At 40.0% G+C, this 25,650-nt stretch overlaps 1 protein-coding gene across 6 annotated transcripts in view; it reads right to left on the bottom strand.

The window, feature by feature from the left end:
- Window positions 1-24,811, bottom strand: part of PAPOLG (poly(A) polymerase gamma) — a 31,588-nt gene extending 6,777 nt beyond the window's left edge. The window contains exons 1-23 of one of the 6 annotated variants that reach the window (XM_048937687.1): window positions 24,725-24,811; window positions 22,754-22,912; window positions 22,594-22,660; window positions 21,885-21,966; window positions 21,692-21,801; window positions 19,646-19,699; window positions 18,619-18,730; window positions 17,828-17,917; window positions 17,142-17,280; window positions 16,908-16,980; window positions 16,705-16,825; window positions 16,331-16,415; window positions 15,876-15,929; window positions 13,788-13,907; window positions 13,372-13,481; window positions 11,539-11,660; window positions 11,286-11,452; window positions 10,356-10,462; window positions 10,056-10,279; window positions 9,208-9,279; window positions 8,689-8,745; window positions 7,859-7,970; window positions 6,855-7,740 (exon numbers count right to left, since the gene is read on the bottom strand). In XM_048937687.1, coding sequence (XP_048793644.1) covers window positions 7,872-7,970; window positions 8,689-8,745; window positions 9,208-9,279; window positions 10,056-10,279; window positions 10,356-10,462; window positions 11,286-11,452; window positions 11,539-11,660; window positions 13,372-13,481; window positions 13,788-13,907; window positions 15,876-15,929; window positions 16,331-16,415; window positions 16,705-16,825; window positions 16,908-16,980; window positions 17,142-17,280; window positions 17,828-17,917; window positions 18,619-18,730; window positions 19,646-19,699; window positions 21,692-21,801; window positions 21,885-21,966; window positions 22,594-22,660; window positions 22,754-22,905 — 2,217 coding nt within the window. In that variant the 5' untranslated portion in view covers window positions 22,906-22,912; window positions 24,725-24,811 and the 3' untranslated portion in view covers window positions 6,855-7,740; window positions 7,859-7,871. Of the gene's footprint in view, window positions 1-6,854; window positions 7,741-7,858; window positions 7,971-8,688; window positions 8,746-9,207; window positions 9,280-10,055; window positions 10,280-10,355; window positions 10,463-11,285; window positions 11,453-11,538; window positions 11,661-13,371; window positions 13,482-13,787; window positions 13,908-15,875; window positions 15,930-16,330; window positions 16,416-16,704; window positions 16,826-16,907; window positions 16,981-17,141; window positions 17,281-17,827; window positions 17,918-18,618; window positions 18,731-19,645; window positions 19,700-21,691; window positions 21,802-21,884; window positions 21,967-22,593; window positions 22,661-22,753; window positions 22,913-24,566 lie in introns of those variants that run through there. The other 5 variants (XM_048937686.1, XM_048937685.1, XM_048937682.1 and 2 more) reach the window with 5 other exon arrangements.
- Between the last annotated feature and the right edge of the window lie 839 nt (window positions 24,812-25,650).

Raw genomic sequence — 25,650 nt, 5'->3', positions numbered from 1 at the left:
AAAACATCCCTACTACACTCTGCTGAGCCCAAAGCAGAAAGCAAGGCAGAGTAACAAAAGAACTGGCCAGTCAGCAGTAGATGGTCCCCACAACCCCTGCAGGCTGGTCAGGGAATTGGGCAGCAATGCTCTCCAGCCACACATCCCCCATATGCTGCACTGCAATGACGTGCCAGCCCTGTCCCAGCAGCTCTTGTCCCCACCCCCACACAGGCCTTATAGTAGGAAACCTGCAGCATAGGAAGTTGGACCCTCCTTGCTAACTCTTTCAATCACAGGAAGTGCACACTTCTACAGCAACCTTGCAGTGGGCAGGCAGAGATCATAGAATCATAGAATTGCTCAGGTTGGAAAAGACATTAAAGATCATCAAGTCCAACTGCAATCTAACCATACTACCCTAAAAACCCTCTGCTAAATCATGTCCCTGAGCACCACATCCAGATGGTTTTTAAACACATCCAGGGATGGTGACTCAACCACCTCCCTGGGCAGCCCATTGCAGTGCTTAACAACCCTTTCTGCAAAGTTGTTTTTCGTGATATTCAACCTAAACCTCCCCTGGTGCAACTTGAGGCCATTTCCCCTCATCCTGTCACCAATGAGACAAGACCAGCCCTGCTCTGCTGCAATCATCATTCAGGTATTTGAGAGAGCAATCAGGTCTCCCCTCAGCCTCCTTTTCTCCAGACTGAACAGCCCCAGTTCCTTCAGTCTCTCCTCATAGGCCATATTCTCCAAGCCCTTCCCCAGCCTTGTTGCCCTTCTTTGGACCTGCTCCAGCACCTCCATGTCCTTTCTGTACTGAGGTGCCCAAAACTGAACACAGCACTCGAGGTGAGGCCTCACCAGTGCTGATTACAGGGGCAGGATGACTTCCCTGGTGCTGCTCACCACACCATTCGTGATCCAAGCCAGGATGCCATTGGCCTTCTTGGCCACCTGTGCACACTGCTGGCTCACATTCAGCCCACTGCCCATCAGCACACCAAGGTCCTGTTCCATCAGGCAGCTTCCCAGCCACTCCTCCCAAAGCCTGTAGGATCACCTGGGATTGTTGTGACCAAAATGCAGGACCCGACACTTGGCCCTATTGAAACTCACACAGTTAGTCTCAGCCCATTGATACAGTCTATCCAGGTCCTTCTGTAGTACCATTTTCCCCTCTGGCAGACCAACACTCCCTCCCAACTTGGTGTTGTATGCAAACTTACTGAGGGTGCATTCAATCCCCTCATCAAGATTGTTAATAAAGATGTTAAACAGTACCGAGCCCTAGGGGACACTGCTCGTTACCAGCACCAACTGGATGTAACTCCACTGACCACAGCTCTTTGTGCCCAGCCATACAACCAGTGCTTCACCCAGCAGGGTGTACACCCATCCAAGCCATGGGCAGCCAGCTTCTCCGTGAGAATGTTGTGGGGGACAGTGTCAAAGGCTTTCCTGAAGTCCAGGACATCAACATCCAGGACATCTTGAAGTCCACCACATCGACAGCCACTACTTCATCCACTACGCAGGTCACCTTGTCATAAACAAAATCAGGTTTGTCAGGTAGGATGCACCATTCATGAACCCATTCACATGCCTGACCCCCTGGTTGACCTTCAATTGGTCCATGATGGCTCCTGAGATTATCCGTTCCCTAACCTTCCCAGACACCAAGGTGAGATTGATAGGTCTGTAGCTACCAGGATCATCTTTCCAGCCCTTTTTGAAGACGGGTGTCACATTTGCCAGTCTCCAATCTGTCGGACTTCCCCATAGCCAGGACTGACAAAGGATGATGGAGAGTGGCTTGGCAACCACATCTGCCACGTTGCACTCTAGGGTGCAATCCATTTGGTCCCATGGATTTGTGGGTGTCCAGCTTTCAGAGCAGGTCCAAAACCATCTCATCATGGGTTATGCAGGGCCTATTCTGTTCCCCAGCGTAGGGGCCTGTGTGCCCAGGGAGTAACTAGTCTTACTACTAAAGATTGAGGCAAAGAAGGCATAAAGTACCTCAGCCTTATCCTGATCCTTGGTGACCATGTTGCCCTTGGTGTCCAAAAAGAGACAGAGATTCTCTCTAGCCCTCCTCTTACCACTGATGTATTTATTAAATATTTATTGTTGTCCTTCAACTTAGTTGCCAAGTTCAGTTCCAGCTGGGCTTCAGCTTTTCTGATTTTCTTCCTGCACAGCTTCACTACGTAATTGTGATTGTCACAAGTAGCTTGCCCACTCTTCCGAAGACATAAACTTTCCTTTTGTTCCTGAGATAGCAGCCTAGAGCCCTCTTGGGGGAGGGGAAGGGGCCTGTTTTCACAGAACATTGCCAGCATGCCCCCTGCAGCAGTTTGATTTCCTTTGGCTCTAGGGCCCTGGTACCTGTTGCCCAAGATGGGCATTAGACCCTTGTAGTGGAAATGGCTGTCACGGCTTGAAACAGTGCTTGAGCACTTGGTGGGAAGGCAAGGCTAACCCAGGGGAGCTCAGGTGCATGAGTTCAGACCTCATTTAAGTACTGGCTGTGCAGGTGAGGGTATCCCTCTGGAGCTTCCTGCATACTTGAGGCTTTCCAAAGGTTACCAGTTTCTTTCCTTTATTTCTGTGCCCCCTGCTGTTGTGTTTGAGTGAATCCTCACTTGCTGCAGCCTGATGCTTTGCTGTCACTGTTGCACTTTCCACTCTGTAACACCCCTCGACTGCAGGCAGATGCATAACGTGACAACCATGGCCTTTTGTTTACTGGAATAATTCACAGGATCAGGCTCTTTTTATAAAGTGCAATGAGGTAATAGCAAAAACACAACTAGGGGTTTTTGCTTGTGTTAAAGCTAAGCAGCCTGTTCCACTGAGTATCACAAAAGCAGTGAGCCTCCTCCTTCCCTCAACCACATGTACCAGTTTCAAGATGATGGATTATTTCCTTTGATTTCTGTATTTGCTAAGGCAGCCACGTCCAACCCACAGTCCATACGCAGTCTGACACAGCTCTGTCCTGCACCCACCCCTTGCCCCACACCATCAGGGCAGAAGCTCTTCGCCACTGAGTGGCCCTGCCCCAGACACGCATCCACTGCTTACAATAACCAAACACTGCTGTGGTGCTAACTCTGCTTCAGCTAAAAGCAGGGCACAGGGAGGCTGCAGAGCAATGCTATCTCATGCCGTGGGAAATAATTCCATATATTTTGATATTTTGGCCAACCACAGTCCTGCAAACCGAAAAATATTCAGCCATGCTTTCCATTTTGATAAAGTGATCTTGATACGTACTCTCAAATTCTAAAACAAAAAAATGCGCAATTTTTTGTATATTTGTGATTCTACTTTCAGTTGACCTGAAAATTATCAAATTTAATGTACGGAGCTGCAATCAGATATTCAGCTCAAAAATCTGATCATGTCTCTCAGCCCTCTCTTACCAGACAAATTATTCCTCACTTCACAATCATGCCTCATTCACGTCACCACTTTTTGGTCGTAGGTGCCAGTTGTGAACAACTGTTTTCAAAGATGAAGCACGGGAGGAGTAAAACTTCATTCAAAATCTGATGAGCACCTTGGAAAAGCTCACTAAGAGCCGCAATCACTTCCATGAACCACACTGATGCATCAATTTCACGAAAACGAGGTCAAATATCCCAGTAGCTTTATTATTTTGTTGCCCTCTATATTTTGTTGTTTGTTTTAATTAAAAAAATGAAAGATCTAAATAAGTTTGTTGCTGATACGAATTAACTATAATGCTAGAGCTTTGGGGTTTTTTTTTTTACCATGTGGCAGCTTACTCAGCAGCTGGCCCGATGGCTGTGGATGTGTCTCACCTGTTCCAAAGGGTGAAACAGACCTTAGCCCAGGAGTTGGCAGCGCTCGTTGGGTAGGCTTTAAACAAGGCACGAAGGATAAAGGCTGCCTAACTATAATGAAGAGATGGATAAGGTGTTCTATAAACAGCTAGTGGAAGCTGTGTGATCACCTGCCCTTGTTCTCATGGGGGACTTGAACTTCTCTGATATATGCTGGCAATACAGCACAGAAGCAGCAGTCTAGGTTTCTCAAGCGTACGGAAGACAACTTCCTGATGAAGCTGGTAAGACAGCCTACCAGGGGAGGCGCCCTGCTAGACTTGCTGTTCACAGAGAAGGACAGGTGGCAGATGTGAAGGTTGGGAGCTGCCTTGGACAGAGTGACACAAAATGACAGAGTTCTCAATTCCTGGTGAAGTCAAGAGGAGGGGCAGCAAAACTGCTCCCTTGGACTTCTGGAGGGTAGACTTCAAAGTGGTCAGGATGCTGGTAGGGAAAGTCCCTTGGGATTTTGTCCTGAGGGGTAGAGGGGTCCAGGAATGCTGGTCACTCCTCAAGAAGGAAGTCTTCGAAGTCACAGGAGCAGGCTATCCTCCTGTGCTGCAAGGTATGCCAGCGGGGAAGAAGAAGGAGCTTTTGCTGAGGCTCCAGGAGAAAAAGAGAATCTTCCTCCTCTGGAAGAAGGGACGGGCAACTCAAGGAGAGTACAAGGAAGTTATTAGGATGTGCAGGGAGAAAATCAGAAAGGCAAAAGCCCAGCTTCAACTCAACTTGGCTATTGGGGTAAAAAAGAACAAAAAAAAATTCTTTTTTTATATACAGTATACAGTGACAGTAAGAGCAGGTCTAAGAAGAATTGCCATCCTTTACTGGATGTGGCAGGGAATGTGACCGATGAGGATAAGGAAAAGGTTGAGGTTCTCAATGCCTTCTTTATGCCCATCTTTAAAAGTCAAAAGAAGAAAATAGTGGTGGTATAGCAGCAGAGGTTGAACCTTTCCCCTAATATTGTTTTGTTACTGCGTGACAAATGACAGAAGAGGGACATACTGACAAAATGGCATCTGACAGGGAAGTATGTATGAAGCAAAAGTGTCACTGAACTGCACCACGGAGAAAAAATGGCACCCGCTGACATTCATCAATGCTTGACGTACATTTTTGGAGACCAAACAGTGGATATAAGCACAGAGAGGCAGTGGGTGGTGCACAGCAGCAGCGGTAGGTCACCTCTACTGGTACAGAGTTAGGCCAGTACAGCATGCAGGCTCTTGTTAATTGTTGGTAAAAATGCATGACAATGAATATGTTGAAACACTATTTGCTCTATTAAATAGTGTTATTGTGTTCCTCATATCTGGTGTAGTTTCCAGGGAAATAAGTAGGAGATGTTGCACCAAAAGTAACACATGTATACGCAGCACAATACCTCTTCACTCAGTGGGGCCAAGGAAAGCCAAAAGGTTGGACACCCATGCACTAGCACAAGAAATATTCTACTAGCTGTTCCTAGCTGCTGCAGGGTCCTGCATTACAAAGGAAGTGTAGGTAACTTACAGCAACTGTCTCCTTGCTAATACTAAGCAAACAAAACTACAGTATACATTAATTCCTTACACACTGTTAGTAACTGGGAATAGTTTCCAATACAAGCATAATTCATCTCCTTAAAAAACTGCATCCTTCATCCCCTTTCACCTCAATCTCCAAGCCACACACTCAACAGTCAGCTAAGATAGCAGATAAACAAACTTGCAGGAAGAGAGGCTCAATAAGTCTTTATGCATGAGTAACTTTCAGTCACTCTAACAAAGGACTTGCTCAATAAACAAAGGAAAACCATTTACATTTCTGCAATTTGAACATTAGTCAAAATTGCTGAATTCCAATCATTAACTCACCAAAGACCAAGAGAGGAACTGAGAACACCAGATAACTGCAGTATTGCACATCTGCAATAGCCAGTGAAAGCACAGAACAACGGGGACACTGCGCACTGCACTAAGTGTTAAACCAGGGTATATGAAGAGAATCTGTGATCTCATCTATTTTGGATCAAGTCTCAAAAACTAGTAACCTAGATCCTTCCTAAACATTTTTCTTCACTCTAACCATAAAGAAAAATGGTGTAATAGTGACTAGAAGCTAACTGCACAGGAGAGTATGAAAAAAAAAAAACCAAACAAACAACTGAAGGCATTCATCAATAACCATTAGCAAAGTCAAAGACTGTTTGCATAAATCTGTGCGCTGATGAAGGGGCTTAAGGGCAAGGCAGCCCCTAATGCTCCTGTAATACTGAAAGGGAAATTGTTTAAGAAGCACGATATTACAGAGTTGCACACTATTGTAAGAAGCTTTCCTATTAGAAAAAAAAAAAAAAAGCAAGCCTATCTACTTTAGATAGGCTTCTTCAAACTCATGGCAAACTTTTATCTACACAAGTGTTGAAGTTATATGTAAGTACAGTAGCTAATAACAGGATATTTAAATATTGCCTATGTGAAAACAACAGTCACAAAGTATCATTTTTACAATCCCACTTTGTGCTCAGCTCCTTCCTTTCAACTTGTGATTAAATGCAAGCCTTGCAGTGAAGGCTGGGTGGGCTTTTTTGTTTTTGAGAGCAGAGGGTGTATAAGAAGTGACCTCTCAAACCCAGCCAAGCTTTTTAAAAGAAAAAGGTGCTTGAAGAAAGGGTGAAGCCAAGTGTAATATGGGTGAACTACGTATGTACTTTAAGTATGGTCATGCTCTCTCCACAAGTTTGGAAAACTAGCAGTAGGGATAATATTAGAGAAGGAAGATTTCACAAGATTTGTAGGATCCTTCAGTTTTGTTACTGGGACTTCATGCGGATGCTAAAGATGATCAAAGCTCAGAACTGCTGTAAGACAAGCACTCATTTTAAGAGGAGCATCTACTGCCCAAAGAGCAAACTGGAACATCAGCTGTCAACTCACTTTACCAACTGCACTATTCACTCAGGGTATGTTAACTCAAGACAAGGAAGCATCAGCAGCAGTGCAGCAGCACTGTTGGCTCAGGTTGCCTGTAGCACGGCTGTCATTTTGCAGAACGTTGTTTGTCCCTGCCCACACCTCTGGCTTGACATTTTTAAAAAGAACTTTTCATTTTCATAAAAATGGAAACAAGAGACTGAAGTTTTAGATTTCTTTGAAAGATAGTATTTACAATACATACAAAAATACTCTGGAAAAGACATTCAACTTCATTTACAAAAAATACCAGATTATAAAGAAATTGCAGTAGAAACATAGCATAAGATTGTTGTTCTTTTTTAATCAATAGTTATTTCTTTCCACCCCCCCAAAAAACTCTAATGCACTTAACTGGGTAAGAAGTGTTATAAATGTTTATAGAGCCAGACATAAGACTGCTACATGTAACTATTTAGAGTCCTATTGCACTTTCTTCAATAGTGAAGATTATTTACGGGCCTCTATGAGAGACAATAGGTGCATAGTACACAGCTGTGCTAGACAGTTGAAAACTACTGCCTGTACAAAACCGAGCATCATTGTGACGAATGCACAGGGTGTGTGTGCCAAACTGGAAGATACTTTAAGATAAGAACAATAATCCACATCAACTAGGAAAGCACACATGAATAAGCACATACCTACATACTTGAAGCCACAATGTGGTTGCAGTGACTAGTCAACCCTGTTTACATACATCCTGAATCCAAGTCACAAGACAAGTTGATTGTGGTTTTTTTCAAAAAGCTGTTTCAGCTAGTGATTAAGACTTTTAAAAAGGCTTAAGTACAGCTACTGCAAGGGTACACATGAAGCAGTTCCAGAGGAAGCGAGTGCCTAAACTAGTACTACTTAAAAATAGCAGTATGATTTCCATAGCCAGTGACTCAGCAGCAAGTGATCTTGTAAAAACTACACAGAGGAGTTTCTTACAATACCTGCAAGTCAAAAAAACACAAATGTTTAACTAGGTAACATTGCAGCACGACAACAGTAACCCTCCATTTATTGTTGGGAGCCACAAAATAATATGAAACAAAGGAATATCATCTTTACCTGAAGATGCTGGTCACTGGTTAAGGGTGAGTCTGATGGATCTTTTAATAATACGAATACCATTTGTTGGAACAGGAGATGAAGAATCAGGTAGTTCTTCACTGCAGAGCCTCTATAACACACAGAAAGATGCCACAGGGAAAAAAAATAAGTGCATTAAGAAGTAGCAGATAAAAGTTTCCTAGCTGAATAGATTATCTCTTATATCTCAAACCAGTATAGCTCAAAATAAACATTCACAGAAAAGGATATTTTTCACTTTTCCTCTCCACACACTTAATTCCTGAGAGAAAAAAAAACATCTCCTGCCAGAAAAGAAGTTGCTCAAAGGCGTAATAGAAGCAGCTACTGTTCCTCTTGGATCCACTGATCAGGAATACAATGTCTCTACTGTCCAGTGTACTTCCACTCTTATAACCCCCCAGTTCTTCAACATTCCACTTGACTCAAAAATTTGATTTATTTGTACACTTTGAAGCTTCCAGCCCTGTCAATGAAGTCAGTACACAAATATTTAAAAGTAGCTGGAGCTCAGAGCACCTTACAAAAGGTCTGCAAGGAACATACACATCACTTTAATAAAAAAATAAGAAAGCAAACTGGAAATAATCTGTCATTTTGGGGATGGGAGATGTCAAATGGCGACAGGGATCTCGAAGCGTAAGTTCTTGGAATCTTTGATTTCTCTTTGCAAATGTGGATTCCTGTTTGCAACTCAATTCAGAAGCATGAAAGGTAAAGGCTTGCCACTTACTAGAAGAATCAGTTTCAGAGGTTAGTACGTAAGCCTTTGCACATACAAGGAAAAATCTAATTTTGCTTCCCAATACCTGTGACCTCGATGTGTCAATACTTGCAATCAGCCTGTTTTTTCCTCCAAGGCCAACCTAAACAGCAAAAAAGGATATATTAGGTGCTATTCCAAATTTGTTACTTAACAGAGAGCAAAGCTAAATACACATGTGCATTGACATCCTCCACCTTTTAGATAAATACTACACTTTCATTAAGTTCCTATAAGCATACATGCGATGTTTAAGGTATTTCAACTTCCAATCTACCAACAAAACCATATCCTGATTTGAGAACGTGCCCTCAAGAGTTCATAGAAAGCAGGAATAAATACAGGGCTCTGTATCGTCCTTTGAAGGGTTAAATGCTTCAGTCTTTATAGCAGTTTTAGTCTTTAACAACTTGATTTGCTGATACAGAAAAATCTATTTAATGCATGACAAGCATAGACTACGCAGCATACTTTTGTTTACATCAGTAAGTGTAGAGTATGTCATGAATTCTCAGCATTAGAACGCTCCATTTACTCTACTTTGAATAAAGCCACCTGAAATTACATTTTCTGTAGATCTTCTCTTTACATCTTCCGGATTACCATCATCTTTGAAGGCTGAATCCTGGCCAATTAACTAAAAACAAAATATACAGGACTCAATTCCTAGACTAAAGTTACCTTCATACCCAGATAACAGCATTCAGTCATATTAGCCATTCTTATAATAACATTTAGACACTGAGAACATTAACAGAAATCTCAGATCACTTAGAACTCTTACTATTCTTTCTTTACATTTTTACACATGAAATATTCAATACTAGTTAATAATTCCAAAGGTTGGTGGTGCTTTTCAAGATGCAAAATTGAGTTGAATTGTTCTTGATTTCTGCCTCAAAGCAAAGGTTAAATCTCAAAAAGCAGCCCTCAAAGGAGATTTTTTTCTGTAATAGAACTAATCAAGCATGAATCTAAAGCTTTCATGAGAACAAGATTTAACAAGCAACTTCACACTCTCTTCCATAGCACAAGAAGATCTGTGTTTGTAAGATGCTATCTCCTTCGGTTAGAGACAGTTATGATGTTTTCTAAATTGTTCTAAGAACTGCTTCCAAATGAGCTATTTCCTTTGGTAGTTGGCTGGAGCATGAACAAAAATAGTAGCATTTAGATATGATGTCATCAGACTAGAAACAGTCAGTGTCAGATCATGAAAAGAACTGCTAACCAGACACATACTATATCCAAGACAATTTTTAATACTTGCATTAGTAAAACCATCCTTATACTTAAGTTTAGACTCCTGAATCTGTTAGGGATGTACATACATATTTTTTATCAGTTATCCGATTCATTCTGTATCAATAACTACTACTTCAAATCCTCCTCAGGCTAACCCCTCTTCTCTACCTTTTCTCTGTCTTTTGATCTCTTGGAGCATTCTTTTGAGGCAGGTGAATGAGGCCGTTTAGGTGCAGCACTCTTTGAAGCTGTAATTTGAGTCCCGCTTAGTTCATGATGTCCTTGGACAAAACGCGTTTTAAGTTGAGAAACAGCGTTATGTCCTATTGCTGTAGGAATGGTGCAGTCAGATGGAGGTCCTGATGTTCTTATAGCAACTGCAGCCTCCATTTCTGCAGGAAACATCAAACTTTTAGACCTCGGTCATGAAGTTAAAGACTGCATTCCACCTACCACCTTAATACATACTTGAACCAATAACTGGAATGGAGATTCCCTTGGACACTGGTGACACAGCTACATGAGTCATCTTCTCTCTATTGTTAGCACCATTCGTTCTCCAAACTGTGGCATTTCTGTAAAAATATGTTTTTCCACAATTCTGGTGTAATAAAATACTAGTTCAAAATATTGTACATCAGTTGTAGAACGTTCATGCACAACAAGAACAGTCTACTCCCTAGCTCTATTAAGCAGCTCAGGCACACTCACTGACAATCTGGCAGATCGTTCCACTGAATTTCAGATTAAGGATGAATATTTTCTTTAGGTGAGCCTCCATATACTAGCAGATTTTTCCAGCTTTGCATACATAGTGCTCCATGCTACTTTCTTCATTGAAAGCATCTGTTCTTCTAACAGGTGCCACCCCTCTTTTTTTTTTTTTTTTTTTTTTTTTTTTTTTTAAAATGCTACTTCTACAATACCAAACTAAGCCTAAATACAGCTGGCAATACACTGAAGAATCTTACGTCCAAGTTCTTACAGAGCCCCAATAATTCAGTAGCCGCTCTGGAGTTTTTATGATCAAGATCAGTGCTGGTAATAGAACTCAACTCTGCTTGGCATTAACCATGCTTTGTTAGAAAGATCAGTTACCTACATATAAAATACTCCAGCTTCAAAAAGTTGTATTCTAACCTAAAATTATTTATACTCCAAACCAAATAATTGCTCTACTACCAAATTCTACTCTATTCTTACATACTGATGTGTATGAAGTTATTGTAACAATTTCCCTTTGATTCACTCCCAAAGAAGGTTCCACCTTTGTTCCCAAAGCCAATGGGGTCCCACATTCTCATGATCTTCATAGATTCAAACATGAAGTCCTAGACCTTGTTCTTATTATGAGTCAGTTAACAGAAGCTTTCTCAGTTCTAAGGTTATCATACTAACCTTTCCATCTCTGCTGTAGAAGTGTCCAATTTAGATATCATACTTAATGAAGAGGAATTATATGGTGTTCTGGAGTTGTCGTCTCTGGAACTGTTCAAGCTTTCATTTGAAGAGGCCCTTTTGCACCGAAGCCCAGTAGCATTTTGACTAATATTTAGCATGCTTTGCTGAAACAAATTGGAAGTTTTCATTTTCCAAACAAGTAGTAAGCAAGATAAAGTTTGCAAAAGAGTCACATTATTTGTAATCATACCTTCTTTCTTTTTTGTAAGGTTCCTGCAGGCAAAAAATAATGGAGATGCTTTCTCTTCACATAAGCTGTCTCAATCTTCATACCTTCCTTTAGCATGTTAATGTTGTTTGCTTGCCTGTAAACTAACACATAATTTGGTATCGTAGCTTAATGATAACATTTGCATTACATATTTATCAAAGCTACACGGTTTATTTGGAAAGAAGCAACTTTTGAATCTGTTCTGCCTAAATGAAGAACAAGAAGTTTCTCGCCCAACTAACCACCAAATGCAATTCCAGTCCTCCACACAGCACATCAGCTCACTTGTCTTCTCAAGATCGTTTCACATCCAGTACAGACCAGACACGTAACAGATATTTAAGTTCAAATGTGTTTATGTACTTGGTTATAGCTGACTCTGCAGGTTGTATCTGACTGATTTTAAGTTAAAGGAAATAGTATTCCATTGCCATTAGTTTTCTGATTCAGAACAGAGAAGGTATCCAGTTGATTTTCCAGAACCCTTATTAGTGCACAGCTGAAAAGACATCAGATGCCTTATTCAAGATTCAGACTAGTTTCATATTTAAGGTGCAACTGTGTTGCGTTTCCCTCCCCCCTATAACAGTTCTGTAATATCATCCAACATCCCAGCAGTTCAGATTCAAGAATTCAGTCTTCCAGAAAAGTCAAAAACTAGATCCGAGGTACATCTGACTTACCAGAATTGCAATTCAAGACAGTTTTCCTTAACTGCCTGCATTTTTTTTTTAAATGCAAGTTAACTGTCACACTAGCTCAGCAGAATTAGTACACATTAGACAACAGCATGAGTCTGAGGAAGGAAGTCTCATTAGCTTAAAAATTCAGATGAGTTCAGATGCATTCTTCTAGGTCTTACATCCCAAAGCATGAGGTAAGGCGCTCAGCTTTTACCACATTTTTAAGTGGAAATCTAAGCTTATTCTGTTGATAAACTCTCCATCAGCATAATAAACATTTAAGGAAGTTCACAGTTCAAAATTATTTGTCCTAACACCACTTCAGAAGATCAACCTGATTTCTTTAGCAAATTGTAAGGCCATGAGCTTAACAGCATACGTGTTTCTGAGAAACTCACGAGTAGTCAGGTCAGGAGCTAGTAGGCTACAGAAAAAAGTAGTTTCAAATGACTTCTTCCCCTGCTTTCTCTTTATTTTAGCCTTACCTGACAATACATACAATATTACTGTTACATCTATCAAAAGTAATGATAGGAGATGAATATGAAGTTAAACATGCAAAACTGCATGCAATTAACACGACAGATCACCGGCTTATGAACTTTTAAGGTTATCATACACAAACATATCAGAAAAATATTGTAAGTCTTTAGAATCTGATGCAGCTGACCTCCTGTTTCAGAGCAACACACAACTGACTCCTTTTTAACAACTGTAGATATACCCAGTCAACACCTACAAGATTCACATCTGACCGCCTGCTTCATGAAATGCAGTTCTTCCACCAAACTCAGCATGATCTTCACTCACCCACTAGAACAGTGGGATTTTTAGGCTTACAGTAGCACTACCATTTTCTTGTTGAGTACTATAGTCCAGACCTATCTGTCCTACGTCCCTTGCTTCTGGTATAGCATCTGGAAGCATCTCATCATTTTGTATATGACCAATACAGACCCATTTTAAGATGGACTTCATTAAAGTGCCAGAACTGGAAGATTTTAAAGATACCCTTTATGTTGGTCCCTAGATAATAATTAACAGGGGGAAGTACATTTCATTCCAGGATGCAACTTCCAGTAGAACCAAAAAAGAAACGAGACTAGAGCAAAATAAAACATAGGCTTACCTGCATCTGTGAATGACTGTATATCATATGTTAAATCAATCTTAGTACTTTCTGCGCTTTCCAATTTCTTAAATATGATTCCCAGAAACCACATTGACACATAGCGACTCCTAGAGAGACAGATTCAGAAATCTATCATTTATGCAGACATGCCAAGTATGCTGATGAGTAGCCTCAACAAATGATTGAGACAACAGCTTGGCTGTACACAGCAATTAAATACTGAAGTCAGCCCTTACTTAAGCTCCAAGTACTTTTCTTGGAAGTTTGCCCTTCTTGAAAAAATCCAAAGTGTTCAGAATCTTGCACCTACAGAGCAGTAGGTACATAGCAGAACATGCTGGACAAGTTGAGATAAATGAATGTAAACAAGTTAATACAATGGCTAAACTGTATTTAAGAGTAACGACACTCACTGTTTACAGTGTTCTTGGTTGCCAGGGAAAGACTGTGGATTTACGTGTGCGATATTTATAAATTCATTCCTTTCCAAGTTCCCAACAAGCACGCGAATTTTAGATTCCACGAGGCCAACCCTAAGAACAAGAAACATTGGCTCAGCTTTACCGTGCCCAAAAGAGTAATTATGTCTTTTTATAACGTAATGCTAATCAACCAAAAAGGAATAAGCTCCTTCCAACTGAAAAGACAGGAGATCACACACTGCAGTTTGAGACTAACCCAGTGATAGCCGAGCTTTAGAGCTTCCGAAGACCAAAGTTTACCTACTTGTTTTTATTTTCATCACAGACTACATTTCATCAGAATTGTGGGAGTATAGTCAGCACATCCCAGCATCTCTACCTGCATCTCAAAGTAGGCAAAACCCTAAAGATCATCAGGATGAGCAGTTCAGAAAGAAAATCAAGGACAATCACATTTGTGTGAAGACGGAATTAGACAGATTAAACACAGAAGTTTACCCTCCTCAAACCAAACAGAAAATGTAGTTCCTATAATTAAGATACAAGTCACTTTAACTTCAAGACACAAACCATGCCCACAGAGTAATGCCACTTCACCCTTTTACCCAAGAACACCACTAACTTTGAAAGCAGTTAAAAAACTACAGGAAATAAACTAGTGAACAACAGATGTGTTGGCTACTCCCAAATCCAACCAAGAGCTATGAACTTAAAGCAAACTGAAACAAGTCCATCTATTGCTTTTATGTTTCCACAGATACACAATCAAGCCTCATTATGGCTCAATTTCTAAAAACTAAAAAATTTCAGCTCTTACTGAAGTCAGAATTTTCTTCATCTTGCAAGCAAGATATTTGGATGCAAACTATGTTGTATTAAAAAAAAAAAAATAGATCAGAGCTCTTTAAGCCCTCCGCCCATAAATCCTTGTTGCATTTAATTGTGACTGACACAAAGTTGTAGCTGATACAACTGAAGTGGACAGATTCCAAAGTTCAGAGAACATTTCAAAATAGTTAACAGGGAATATAAAATACTTAACATATAATACACTGCAAAGCTAAGAATAAAGTCACAGTACCTTAATTCCTCACCTACTACTCCTTGCTTCAACATACATAAAGTTTTGCAGCACATGATGGCCAGAATTTTTGTTGTATCTCCCTTAAGGCAGTGCCAAACATCACTTCATAATTAGTGGCTTCCTCCAACTGTAACTGAGGCTGTTCTCACAAAGTTTTGCAAAGCAGATCAGCACTTCTAAACTACCAGTCATACTGAAGTGCTGATTTTCATCACAAAATGTAACAGGTCTAAACGCATAATAGCTTAAAACCTCAGTAAATATGTTTTACAACAGATGCTCTGCGCTGTCAGGCAGATGCCTCACTCAGATGAAACAGTATTGTTTGACTTCACTGGAGGAAAAAGCAGGCTCTGAAGTTAGGTGACTACCAAGCTGGAGCAAATTAGCATTCAAGAACAATTTCATTGTAAATCACATATTACATCTAACAAACAAGCTATAAATTAATTCTTTCAAGGTTACAGAGTGGTTGTATTGAAAGCTGGAATTGTGCACAAGACAATCCATTAATACACAGAAAGAAAATGAGAATTTCAGTAAAGTGTAACTTGAAAATAATACATATATTGGGGGTGCACTGACCACTGCTCTTCAAGTCTGTAAAATACCTGGCTCTCCAGTGGCTGTTACAGATCTGGTCACATCAAGTAATCCCTGTTTGATAGAGCCTTTGCAACAAGAACCTCCTAACTGAAGATGTGTTGATGTTTGTAAGGAGACACATCTGCTGTTCCAGATGACGCAGAACACCTGACCTTCACGTATATCGCACACTAGTGCTGCTCTCCCTCACTGTGACTCAGATCTTCATGATAACTCCACAAAACAGTAAGATTTACACTAGTTTTCTTTTACAAGATAGATAGTTTTTCATTTAGTAGATGATGCCATACTTCACAGTTTAATATTTAATTTGTTAATACAGTTAACAGTAAAGTGCAACAATTACTTGTATTTCAATTGCGTACCAAACCCAAGTTTTCAAGCCTTACCATTCTAAGTGATGCTCCTCAGTACAGGTGCTGGCAGTCAGTACAATATAATGCCTACAATAAGAACAGAAATATACTGGCTGAGGTCTTTATTCCTTGAAACAAAGTCAAAACTTAAATATAGATAACATGACATCTAGATAAGACAGTAATGTAAGTATGTAAGGTTGTATCCTGTATTCAGCACAGTATTAACTGTGAAATGAAAAAGTTACCACATTCTTTAGAGTCACATTCTGTTATTACATTCAAAACACTGCAATTGATCTTCTAATTAGAATATCAGCTGGTAACACAACAGTTTCTGCATCTCCCCTGCGTTCATCCTTATTACAAATCTAATACCAGATCCAGTAGGTAAAAGGTAAACATCAGCGTCATCTATTTAGATAACGTTCCAGTCTTTCACCAGTACCCAAATCATTCCAAGTTCAGAAAACAGATTTCATACATACTTGTATTTCTGAAAGAAGTTTGGTTGTTCAAAGAGCTTTGGCCAATCTGACTTTCCTTGGAGAATCTCATTTGTAACTGCAAGACCTACAGTTGACATTGCAAAAATATGATAAAAACACGATATAAACTCTACAAGATAAAAGTTTTGAACATTAATAGATGAAAAGCAAGAATTCCCTTGACACAAAGCAAGCATACTACAATGTTTTGTTGTAAAACTGGGTTGGTCAGCAATTCAAGATCTTTTCCCTGTGGTCCATCCTACCTGAAGGAGCAGGTTCATGAAACATAACCAACTCAAATAATGCTTCCACACAGTAAACATTATACTTTTTAAATCAGTTAATAAGCACAGAAAGAACTTTATTTTTACCATGTTTGAGCTCCTCTACCACTACAGCTCGTGTTGATGTAGATACATTGTATGTAGAGTTCTGCTGTGGGTAGGCTGGGGTGATGATTGGCATTACATGGTACCTGTCTGATGGGTTGACCTAAGGTGTTAAAATAGTTCTGTTCAGCATCAGTTTAATCCACAAGAAAGTTTTAAGGCTTTTGTATTTAATTTCTGCATACCCTAGGATCCCATACTGGTAAATTAAGATTATTCTCTTCAGGTTGTTTCAGCAGTACAGGATTTGGCCATTCCCTATAAAAGATAACCCATTAACTGATAAACAACTGCCCATTTTAAAACTCAGACATGTAATTCAGGCTAGGACTGAATGTTGTTAATACCATTTTTAAGGAACTAGCTTTAAAAAGGTTACTACGTTATAGACCGTAACTGGCATAAGCAATAGCTCTTACCATTTTGAAAAAATCAAGAAGAACTTGTTCACAAGAGTAGAAGCCAATGCATTTGGATGGAGTTGACACGTTCTTGCTACTAGCATTGCCCAAGAAACCCCACCAAGAAATCCCAGCATGTTGGAATAAATACCACGTCCTAGAAAGGATACTTTGCAGTTAGCCTATTCTTACATCCCTTCAAATTTACAGCACAGACTTCACAAGACCATGTAGCACAGAAAAAAAAAAAAAAAGCAGCTAAGAAGTGTTGGTTCTTACATTGATAAATAATCATTACTACACCATTTCCCAAAATATTACTGCTCTGAAATCTGCTTGTACTGTTACAGATATTGTTTTGCCCTGATTTCTTTTCCAGGAGGGTGAAGAGGTACAAAAAACAAACAAACAAACAAACAAAAGTTCTGCCATTGTTCCAGCACTTGCTTTAACTACATTCCCATAAGATAATAAGATATTTCCCAATTCACTATTTATCAAGGATTCTGGATAAACTTGGCTTCCTTTTTACCATTTGTAGTCAGGTTCCCAATAAGAATCTTATCTTGTTATGTCTATTGCCCAGAAAAAAAACCAACTAACATTTAAAAGAATTGTCTGAAGTATTTCTAATGATCTTTAACTTCCTTTCCAGCATGAAGCTCCCCCAAACATTTCAAAGATCATAAAATCACATTGCTCACGTTTTGCCCACAGTTTAATTGCACGGAGTGTGAGCTGGAAGTTCTCTTTATTTGGTACTAGATGCAATATTTCATCAGTAACTCTGCACCCTGTAAAAAAAAAATAAAAAAAAAAAAGTTAAGTATCAAAGTTTGCAGTAACAGCTACAGGTCCATTTCATGTTTGATACAATTCATATGTATCACATGATTTTGTTATTTTGGATCAATTGCTTACAACTTAATACTCAAGTCTAAAAACAACTCTGGATCACTTGTTTTGCATTACCTGGATTACACCTAACATTCAGGATCACTTTGGATAACTGATACAACTGAACTTAAAAAAAAAAAAAAAAAAAAAAAAAAACACAAAACAAAAAAAAAAAAAACACAAAACAAAAAAACTCCAGCCAGTAAATTTTAATATGGCCTTTCTACACTTATTCTGAAAGCTAGCTTTCTTTCAACAGCTATATCTGTTGGTATTGGTGAGGATTCAGGTATCCTCAATATCTTTATTTTTAGTAATCACAATGCCTCTTTCTCTATCAAGTGCTTCACTTATTCACTTGGAGAAACCCTGTGGTACACTGTAAGAACGCACATCACAACCAATGGAACAGAAGATACAGGCTTACCTACTCACTACTAAGGAAAGCATTTAAATTTAAAGCCCACCGTCACCCCCTCAGATTTTAGGTATACTGAGATCAGTTTCTGCATCTCACACAGACACTTGGATGAAGTAACATGCGTTCCATACCAGTTTTAGTAGCACCTTCTTTCTGAAGATGCACGAACACACTTACCATTTAGGCTCCGTATACATCTTATATCCAGGCTTCTGAGACGTGAGTCATCTCTGAGATCAAGATTATCAGAAACAGTTTGCACAGGCAGTCTTGCAAACACGAGATCAATCTTAAAGAAGTATCAAACAAAAAAGTTGCTTGAAGCTTATTTACAAATTCTACAATGCATCACTTCTTTCTAGCTTACATAAAAGAGTTTGGGATAGATTTTTGGGGTTTTTTTGATTTTTTTTTTGGGGGGGGTGTTTTAAGACTCTGAACTTAGATTTCCCTTTAAAAAGCAAAGTTGCACCTTAACTCTATGACCTCAACTACAGCAGACAGCACTATGTGTGGTAACCCCTTCTGAGCCTATGTTATTTAGTACAACCTAAGTTAAGAAAATGTCTTTACATGACAAAAGCCACGAGAAGATGATAAAAAACTATTATTTAATGATAGTGATATCAAGCAGTAACATGCTTGGGTACTTCAACACACACCTGCCTTCATTTAATGGAAAACATTTACTCAAGATACAAGGATTCCTACAACCAACAAAGGTAGGCAGAAATCAAGCAAATACTTCCTCATTTTGTCCTGTTGCATTTATTTGTTACTTTTTTCCCCCCCACTTGCAATAGCATGTTTATTACTGTGCCCACAACTCATACAGTGAAATACACAACACGCAGCCTTTTGAAGAAAGCTAGCTTGTCACAGCCAAGAAGAATTAGCAAAGCCTTAGCCTTTATTTCCAGTCTGCACAGTCCTTGTGAGATGGAAATAATTCAAGCAGGCAAACCTGGCCTACAGCACACATCTAGAACAAAACATCCTTGATTTTCTCATGTGTGCCAGGCTTCCTAAGGACTTACTTTTCTCCAAACTCCATTTCAGCTGTAATGTCTTCCCCTGGATTGTGGTACAGCTGTTCTCCTACAGCTTTCTAAAAACCCTAAGGTACCAAAACCCTGGTATAATTTTCAGAGACCTGTGATGATGCTAAGTTATCCTATTGCAAAGGACAAAAAAGAATTCTTACCTCGATGCCATCAAACTCAAACTTAACAACAGGTACATATGCATCTTCTACTGCCTAGGAAGGAGAGGATAATTAAAAACCCCTTTTGCTACTTTGTCATTTTCCTCAGACTACGAAGAAATAAAGAATTTATAGTACTCATATAAGTACTGAGTTGCCTCTGAACCAACAAAATTGGATAAGCTGCAGGCAGTATTGTACTGATACTAAAGTTATTTAAGCTCATTGCTTATACATATGAAGTTTTTCCAATGTGACTGCCAGAGGAAAACTAAGGTAGGGAAGCACTTTTCCATTCCTAAGGTTTGGACAGCAAAAAAACTATCGCATAGACTGTCCCCATAACTTAAAGCAGGAGGCCACATATGCTAGCACTTTTGTTAAATAAGAAGCTTGGCCTCAACTGACTCAAACTGACTTTGATCAAACTGACTCAACTGACTTTTTCCAAGAAAAATGTCAACTTATAATAAAGATTAGAAAGCTTACAACTTGAATTTGTTTTTAAGAACAGAGCAGACAAGAATGAACAAGCATAGCCTCCAATCTTAATGTAAGCATAAGAGCTATGCTTATTAGCTCATGTTTCTAGGAGAAACAACTGAAGGACAGCCATTCCAGGTGCCTAGTGCCTGCCCCCCACAGGAACAAAGCCTCTTCTTCCTTCTATGTTTAGCTAGAGTCAGACTGCAAGCAGCATTCAGGTAAGACTGCTACATCTAGGGATAAGCAATTTAGGCATCCTGCAAACAAAACAAGTGACATGAAAATAAAAGGATGCATGAAATATTTGATTAAAATCTAAAATATAAAAAAATAGGTAAGAAAACATCCAGCAGCCTGCAGGGAAAGTGACCAGTGCAAAGCAAACTAACCTCTGCTCAGCAAAAGGCCATGTGACTGCTGGCCTACAGTGGAGACCAAAGGCTAGCACCAGAGTAGAACTCATAAGGGCAAAATTCCCCACCTTCTCAAAAGCGTTCACACATTCACTTCTCGTCTCAAAATAATGACCCGAAATATCCTTCAAATCTTATTACAGCACTCAAAAACATGGACTTCTTGGAGACTTAGTACCAGGAATCACTAACTCAACAAGTGAAGCACAAGCTGATGTCAAAGATTTAACTCTGGTGACAATCAATGCTAAATGGCTGTTCTAGAAGCACCTTTGGTATTATCCACTAGATCTGCCAAAGCAAACAGCTGTTTTTAAAAATAAGTTTTTACAGCTTAGCTGTGAAATAGTATCATGATATTTTAAGTAAAGATCGTATCTGTGTTGATTAGCCATACAGACAGAAGTCTGAAGATCTTTCACCTCCTATAGAAGATACACACCATCATGGCACAACACCTTCCCTAGATACTTGAGTAATACATACCTTAAGGCCTTGATTAGAATAACATTTGTAGTATTTTCACTTCCCTCCCCCAAGGAAGATGGTATTAACCCTGCTCAGAAGTTGGCAGGTCAGGAGTTCAGCTTTATACGTAAGACATGCAACATTCTGGAAGTGATTTTACAAAGCAGCAATGTGTACATACGCTTACATGTGCCCCCATGAGCGTTAGATAGAGCTGTCCATATGCATCACTGCTGCAAAATCTCAAGCTAAGTACCCAGAAAAGGAGACAAATGATTTGAAAATACTGAAGCAAATCCAGCCCTATGAAGTACTGACAGAAGCCTTTCTACATCATATTCATCTACCTTAAATTTAAGCTGACCCTTCTGCTTTCTACATGCAAGTAATAACCTCATTTCCAAGCCCCTTGCAGCATCTAAAATTAAAGCAAAACCCTTAGTGGCAAATTCAGTGTTTGCTAAAGCTGGGTATATGGACAAGTGTACCACAAATATCCCCATTATGTACAGCCACTGGGGAAAGGAACCAAAAGCTTGGCTTCAACATCTTCACACCACAAAAAAACATTGTTTATAATGGTCAAGAACTTGAAATACATTCACTACTAATGTGAATATCAAACACAACTGTTCCTATTTGTAGAAGTAACACAGTCTATGAGGAAGAGCTTACTTACTCTTAGATTTTTTATCTCTTCCTGATGCTTTAGTTTTTCAAAGAATGACTGAAAGAAATCTGATCTTTCCACATGTCTAGGAGCAACACAAAGAGCATCTATGTCAGCACCTGCAGAGAGATTCAATTTCTCCTATTACTGTTGGTAGCCACTATCAATCATTAGAACTACGATCAAATAATTAGAACTTTACCTTTGGTGTGTACTCCAAGCCTGTAAGAACCAAACGTAAATATTCTGCCACCAACATTTTCTACCACCGAAGGGGGAAGGTTCTGCAGGTAGAAGTAAGTTCTCTTTAGAATATAATACTTACTGAAGTATGTGCAAGTTTAATTAGAATGAGTTACTTTGAATACATCCTTAAACGTGGCTTTCCACTCCTGTACTGCGTTGTCAGTCAAGTCTCCAACAGACTAATACTTTTTTTTTCTAAAGTAAGCACTTGCAACTCAAAAAAGCATGAGCAATGCAGCAGTCCTTTAATTATTTTTATACAAATTAAGACCTACTATTAGCCTTTCCCGCAGAAGAAGCATTTTAATTAACATTATCTTATACAATAGGCAAGTCTAGCATGATTTCATATTAGATTGAGATCTTCAAGCTGTTTGGGGCAAAAATTGGTGCCCATTTAACTTCCATTTGACTCCCCAAAAACGTTCATCTTTGTTAACTGCTACAACCAATTGATACAGCTGCTTCACAAGTTTATTCACTGCCTCAAAGACTTCAAGATCTTGATATGAATAATCTTTTCCACCATATTTCAGTGCCAGTTACCATAGCTCTGCTTGACACTTAAGAGTAAAGATGTAAGTTTAGCATAAGTCAGTAGTGTGACATCAATAGAAACAATGAGGCTTCAGATTTTTCAATAAGAGCATAATAAGAATTCCTACCTTGCTCTCACCAAGTTCAAAAATCCATTCTTTGACCAAGTTATTCAGTTTACAAAGAACCACCAGCCTGCAAATAAAACTCACATTAAATCTGTTCTCAAAAAAAAAAAAAAAAAAAAAAAAAAAATCAAGAGATTAACTAATATTTGTGTTCTTATACCTGTGATTCAATTCCTCCTCATCTTCAAATACTCCAAATGACTCCATTGCTTCAACTAGCTTCTGAGTATGAATATAATCTACATCCTTTGGAGGAGCCAAGCTAATTGGAGAGGTAATTCCATAGTGCCTGTGTGGCTGGTTCTGCAGCATAGAAGTACTATGGGAGAAAAAAAAATACTGAAGACGTCACAGAAGTAAAATATACAAAAAGAAACAAACCAAAACCTCACTAATATCTTCCACCTTACAGGTTTCCAAATCAATTTCTGCTCACCATTAATATTGATAAGAAAACCATTTAGATGAGTTTTTAAGGTGCTCTGATTGCAAGTGTTAAGTTATTAATACTGAGAGTCAAAACCATTAAAGAAACCACAATTATGAATATTAAATACATCCTAAGTTACTTCGACAATGCATTTTATATGGATCGTCGTAAACAGAACAAATCACTAGGAAATAAGATCTGATATCCATTAAGGGCAACCCTGTCTACAGCAGAAGCTCTAGATACACTTCTGTTTCACACTGTTTAACTTAAGCTACTCCCACCAGATTCCTGCTAACATTAATCAAAACAATTTATGGCAAGCTCCTTGTAGTCACATTGAAGCATGATACCACAATAGCAAACTGCAAGATAGAAAAAAAACAGATTTGCCATGCTTCTACTGATGCTGAAAGGGTATTACACTTCAGTGTAAAGGAGGACAGAAAATGGCATGGTCTACTCAACAGAGTCGATGCTGAAGATTCAGTGCTCCCTTATTTTGTTCAGGGAAGAACATGAATGAAAACTATCAACCAATCTGCAGCTTATGCAGAGCCTTGTGCTCTTAACAATGTCCAACTTCTATAGTTCAGAAGTCTTAGCTGTACATGCACAGACATTTATATTATATATATAAAATATCAGCTGGGTTAGTCAACAAGTTGTGAAAACATTACGGTACCCAATACGTTCAGCTGACATGGGAAGACCCACAAGACAATTTCAGTGGCTGACCTAAAGGAGCCATAGAAACTGATTGCTTGCTTTTAAATTTTTAATCGTTGTCTTCACTCCTCTACTGAGGGAAGAAGGATTTATCTCAGTGTAGCTTTATCTAACTGTAGCTGCAGCTTTTAGTTGTGGATGCTTTCTGGTGGCTTTTTTTTTTTTTTTAAACTCTTTCCCTCCTTCTCGTGGCCTTGTTTCTCAAATGAAGTGTCTGCTACTATGTTTTTAAAAAGCTCAGAGACTTTGCCAACTTCCAGCTTATAAGTGAGGGCAACCATAATGAATATCATTCTTCTCATGACACCATTCTCACAGGAGACAGAAGAAAAGCCTGTGTTGCTTCTACTGTTTGCTGCGCATCACACCTAAGCAAAAACACACCGGCAGCTCATCAGCGAACAGGAGCGCACAGCCTGCCCCAGCGCTTCCTTCGGAGAACAACGCGAAGAGCGACACCACTCAGACACACCACACACCCTTGCTCCAATGATCCCTTCTGGTAGGCTCTAGTTTTACCCAGGAACGTAACTTAAAGCAATCCATTCCCCGAGCCACACGGATCCGGGACTAACAACACCAACTCACTTCTTTTTCCTTTTTTTTAACCTCACGGAGCCCTTAACCCACTCTACCGCCCTTCGCGCCCCTCACAGGGGGTTCTCCTACGCTTTTAGAGGGCCTCCCCGAACCAGGCAGCTTTCCCACCCATCAGCCCCTCACACAAGGCATCAAAGACCGCGGCGAAAAACAAGCTTCAAAGAAAGGCGCGGGGAAGAGGAGGAACGGCCCAAGAGTCCCGCCGCCGCCTCACCCGCCCGTCTCCCTCATGGCGCACGCCGCACACCGCGCTGCCGAACCCACCGCAGCCCGCGCCCCGCTCCCTCCTATGCCGCGCGCCGCCCGCGCCTCCTTCCCGCTCACCAGCGGGCGGGGCTTGGCGCGGGGCACGCCCCCACGGCCGGGCCGCACCTCGTCTGCGAGCTGAACCTGCACTGCTTCTGCTCTGGAGCTCCGCTTAGCGGCTGCGGGAAGGCCGCTGAGTGAGACGTGGCACCTTTCGCTAACTCGCCTGTAACGCTTAACGGGGCGTCGGGTTTTTCTTCAGGTGTAACAGGGAAGAAAAACTCTCGTGTTAAATGCAAATGGTGGTTAATCAAGCTGAATTTGACTACTGAAAGCACGTAGACTGATCAAGAGAAAAGCGATCGGTGTCTGAGAAACACAGGCTGTGCCGCGGTTTGGTGCGTCCAGGCAGAAGGAAGCAGCAGCTTGTCAAATGTTTTCTTCTGCTATGTGTACAAGTTATCCAGATGGGGTGTTAGAAAAACAGAATCTGTTTTCTTACAGTAATATAGGATGGCGTAGTGGAAATGCTAAGTCACGACCTGAACCTGCGATTGAGTGATTGGGAAGGCAGGGCTGTCCCAGGGGAGCTCAGGAGCACACAGTATGCCTGAGTGAGAGAAGGGGCAGAGCCAGGATGCATCCCTTCCCAGACCTCAATTAACAGTTGGCAATTGATGAGGGTATCTCATCATTTCCCCTACACCTGAGGACATTCTAGGACGTTTAAAGATAAGTGGTTTTTTTTTCTCTTTTTTTTCTGTTATGTTTTTGAGCAGATCCTTCCTTGCTGTAATCTGGGATCTTGCTGTTCTGCTGTCTTGTTGCGCTTTCCATTGTGTTACAGATGGCTTTTTTGTTTATGTTAGTTTCTTTACTTTTAATTGCTGGTCTGCTCTAAAAGCGAAAGTGCTCTCTATCAGGCAAATAAAGATGTGTTTTGGTATTCCTATTTTATGAGAGATTGTTACCAACTTCTTGGTGAAGTGCATCATAATAAATAGTTATACATAAACTGTGTGTTTTCATGCATTCTGGTCTGTAGCTCTTGT

The sequence above is a fragment of the Lagopus muta genome, chromosome 2, assembly GCF_023343835.1.
Source record: "Lagopus muta isolate bLagMut1 chromosome 2, bLagMut1 primary, whole genome shotgun sequence".
NCBI lineage: Eukaryota > Metazoa > Chordata > Aves > Galliformes > Phasianidae > Lagopus > Lagopus muta.
Note: the sequence above shows the minus strand (reverse complement) of the source record. Positions and strands in the feature narration are given on the sequence as shown.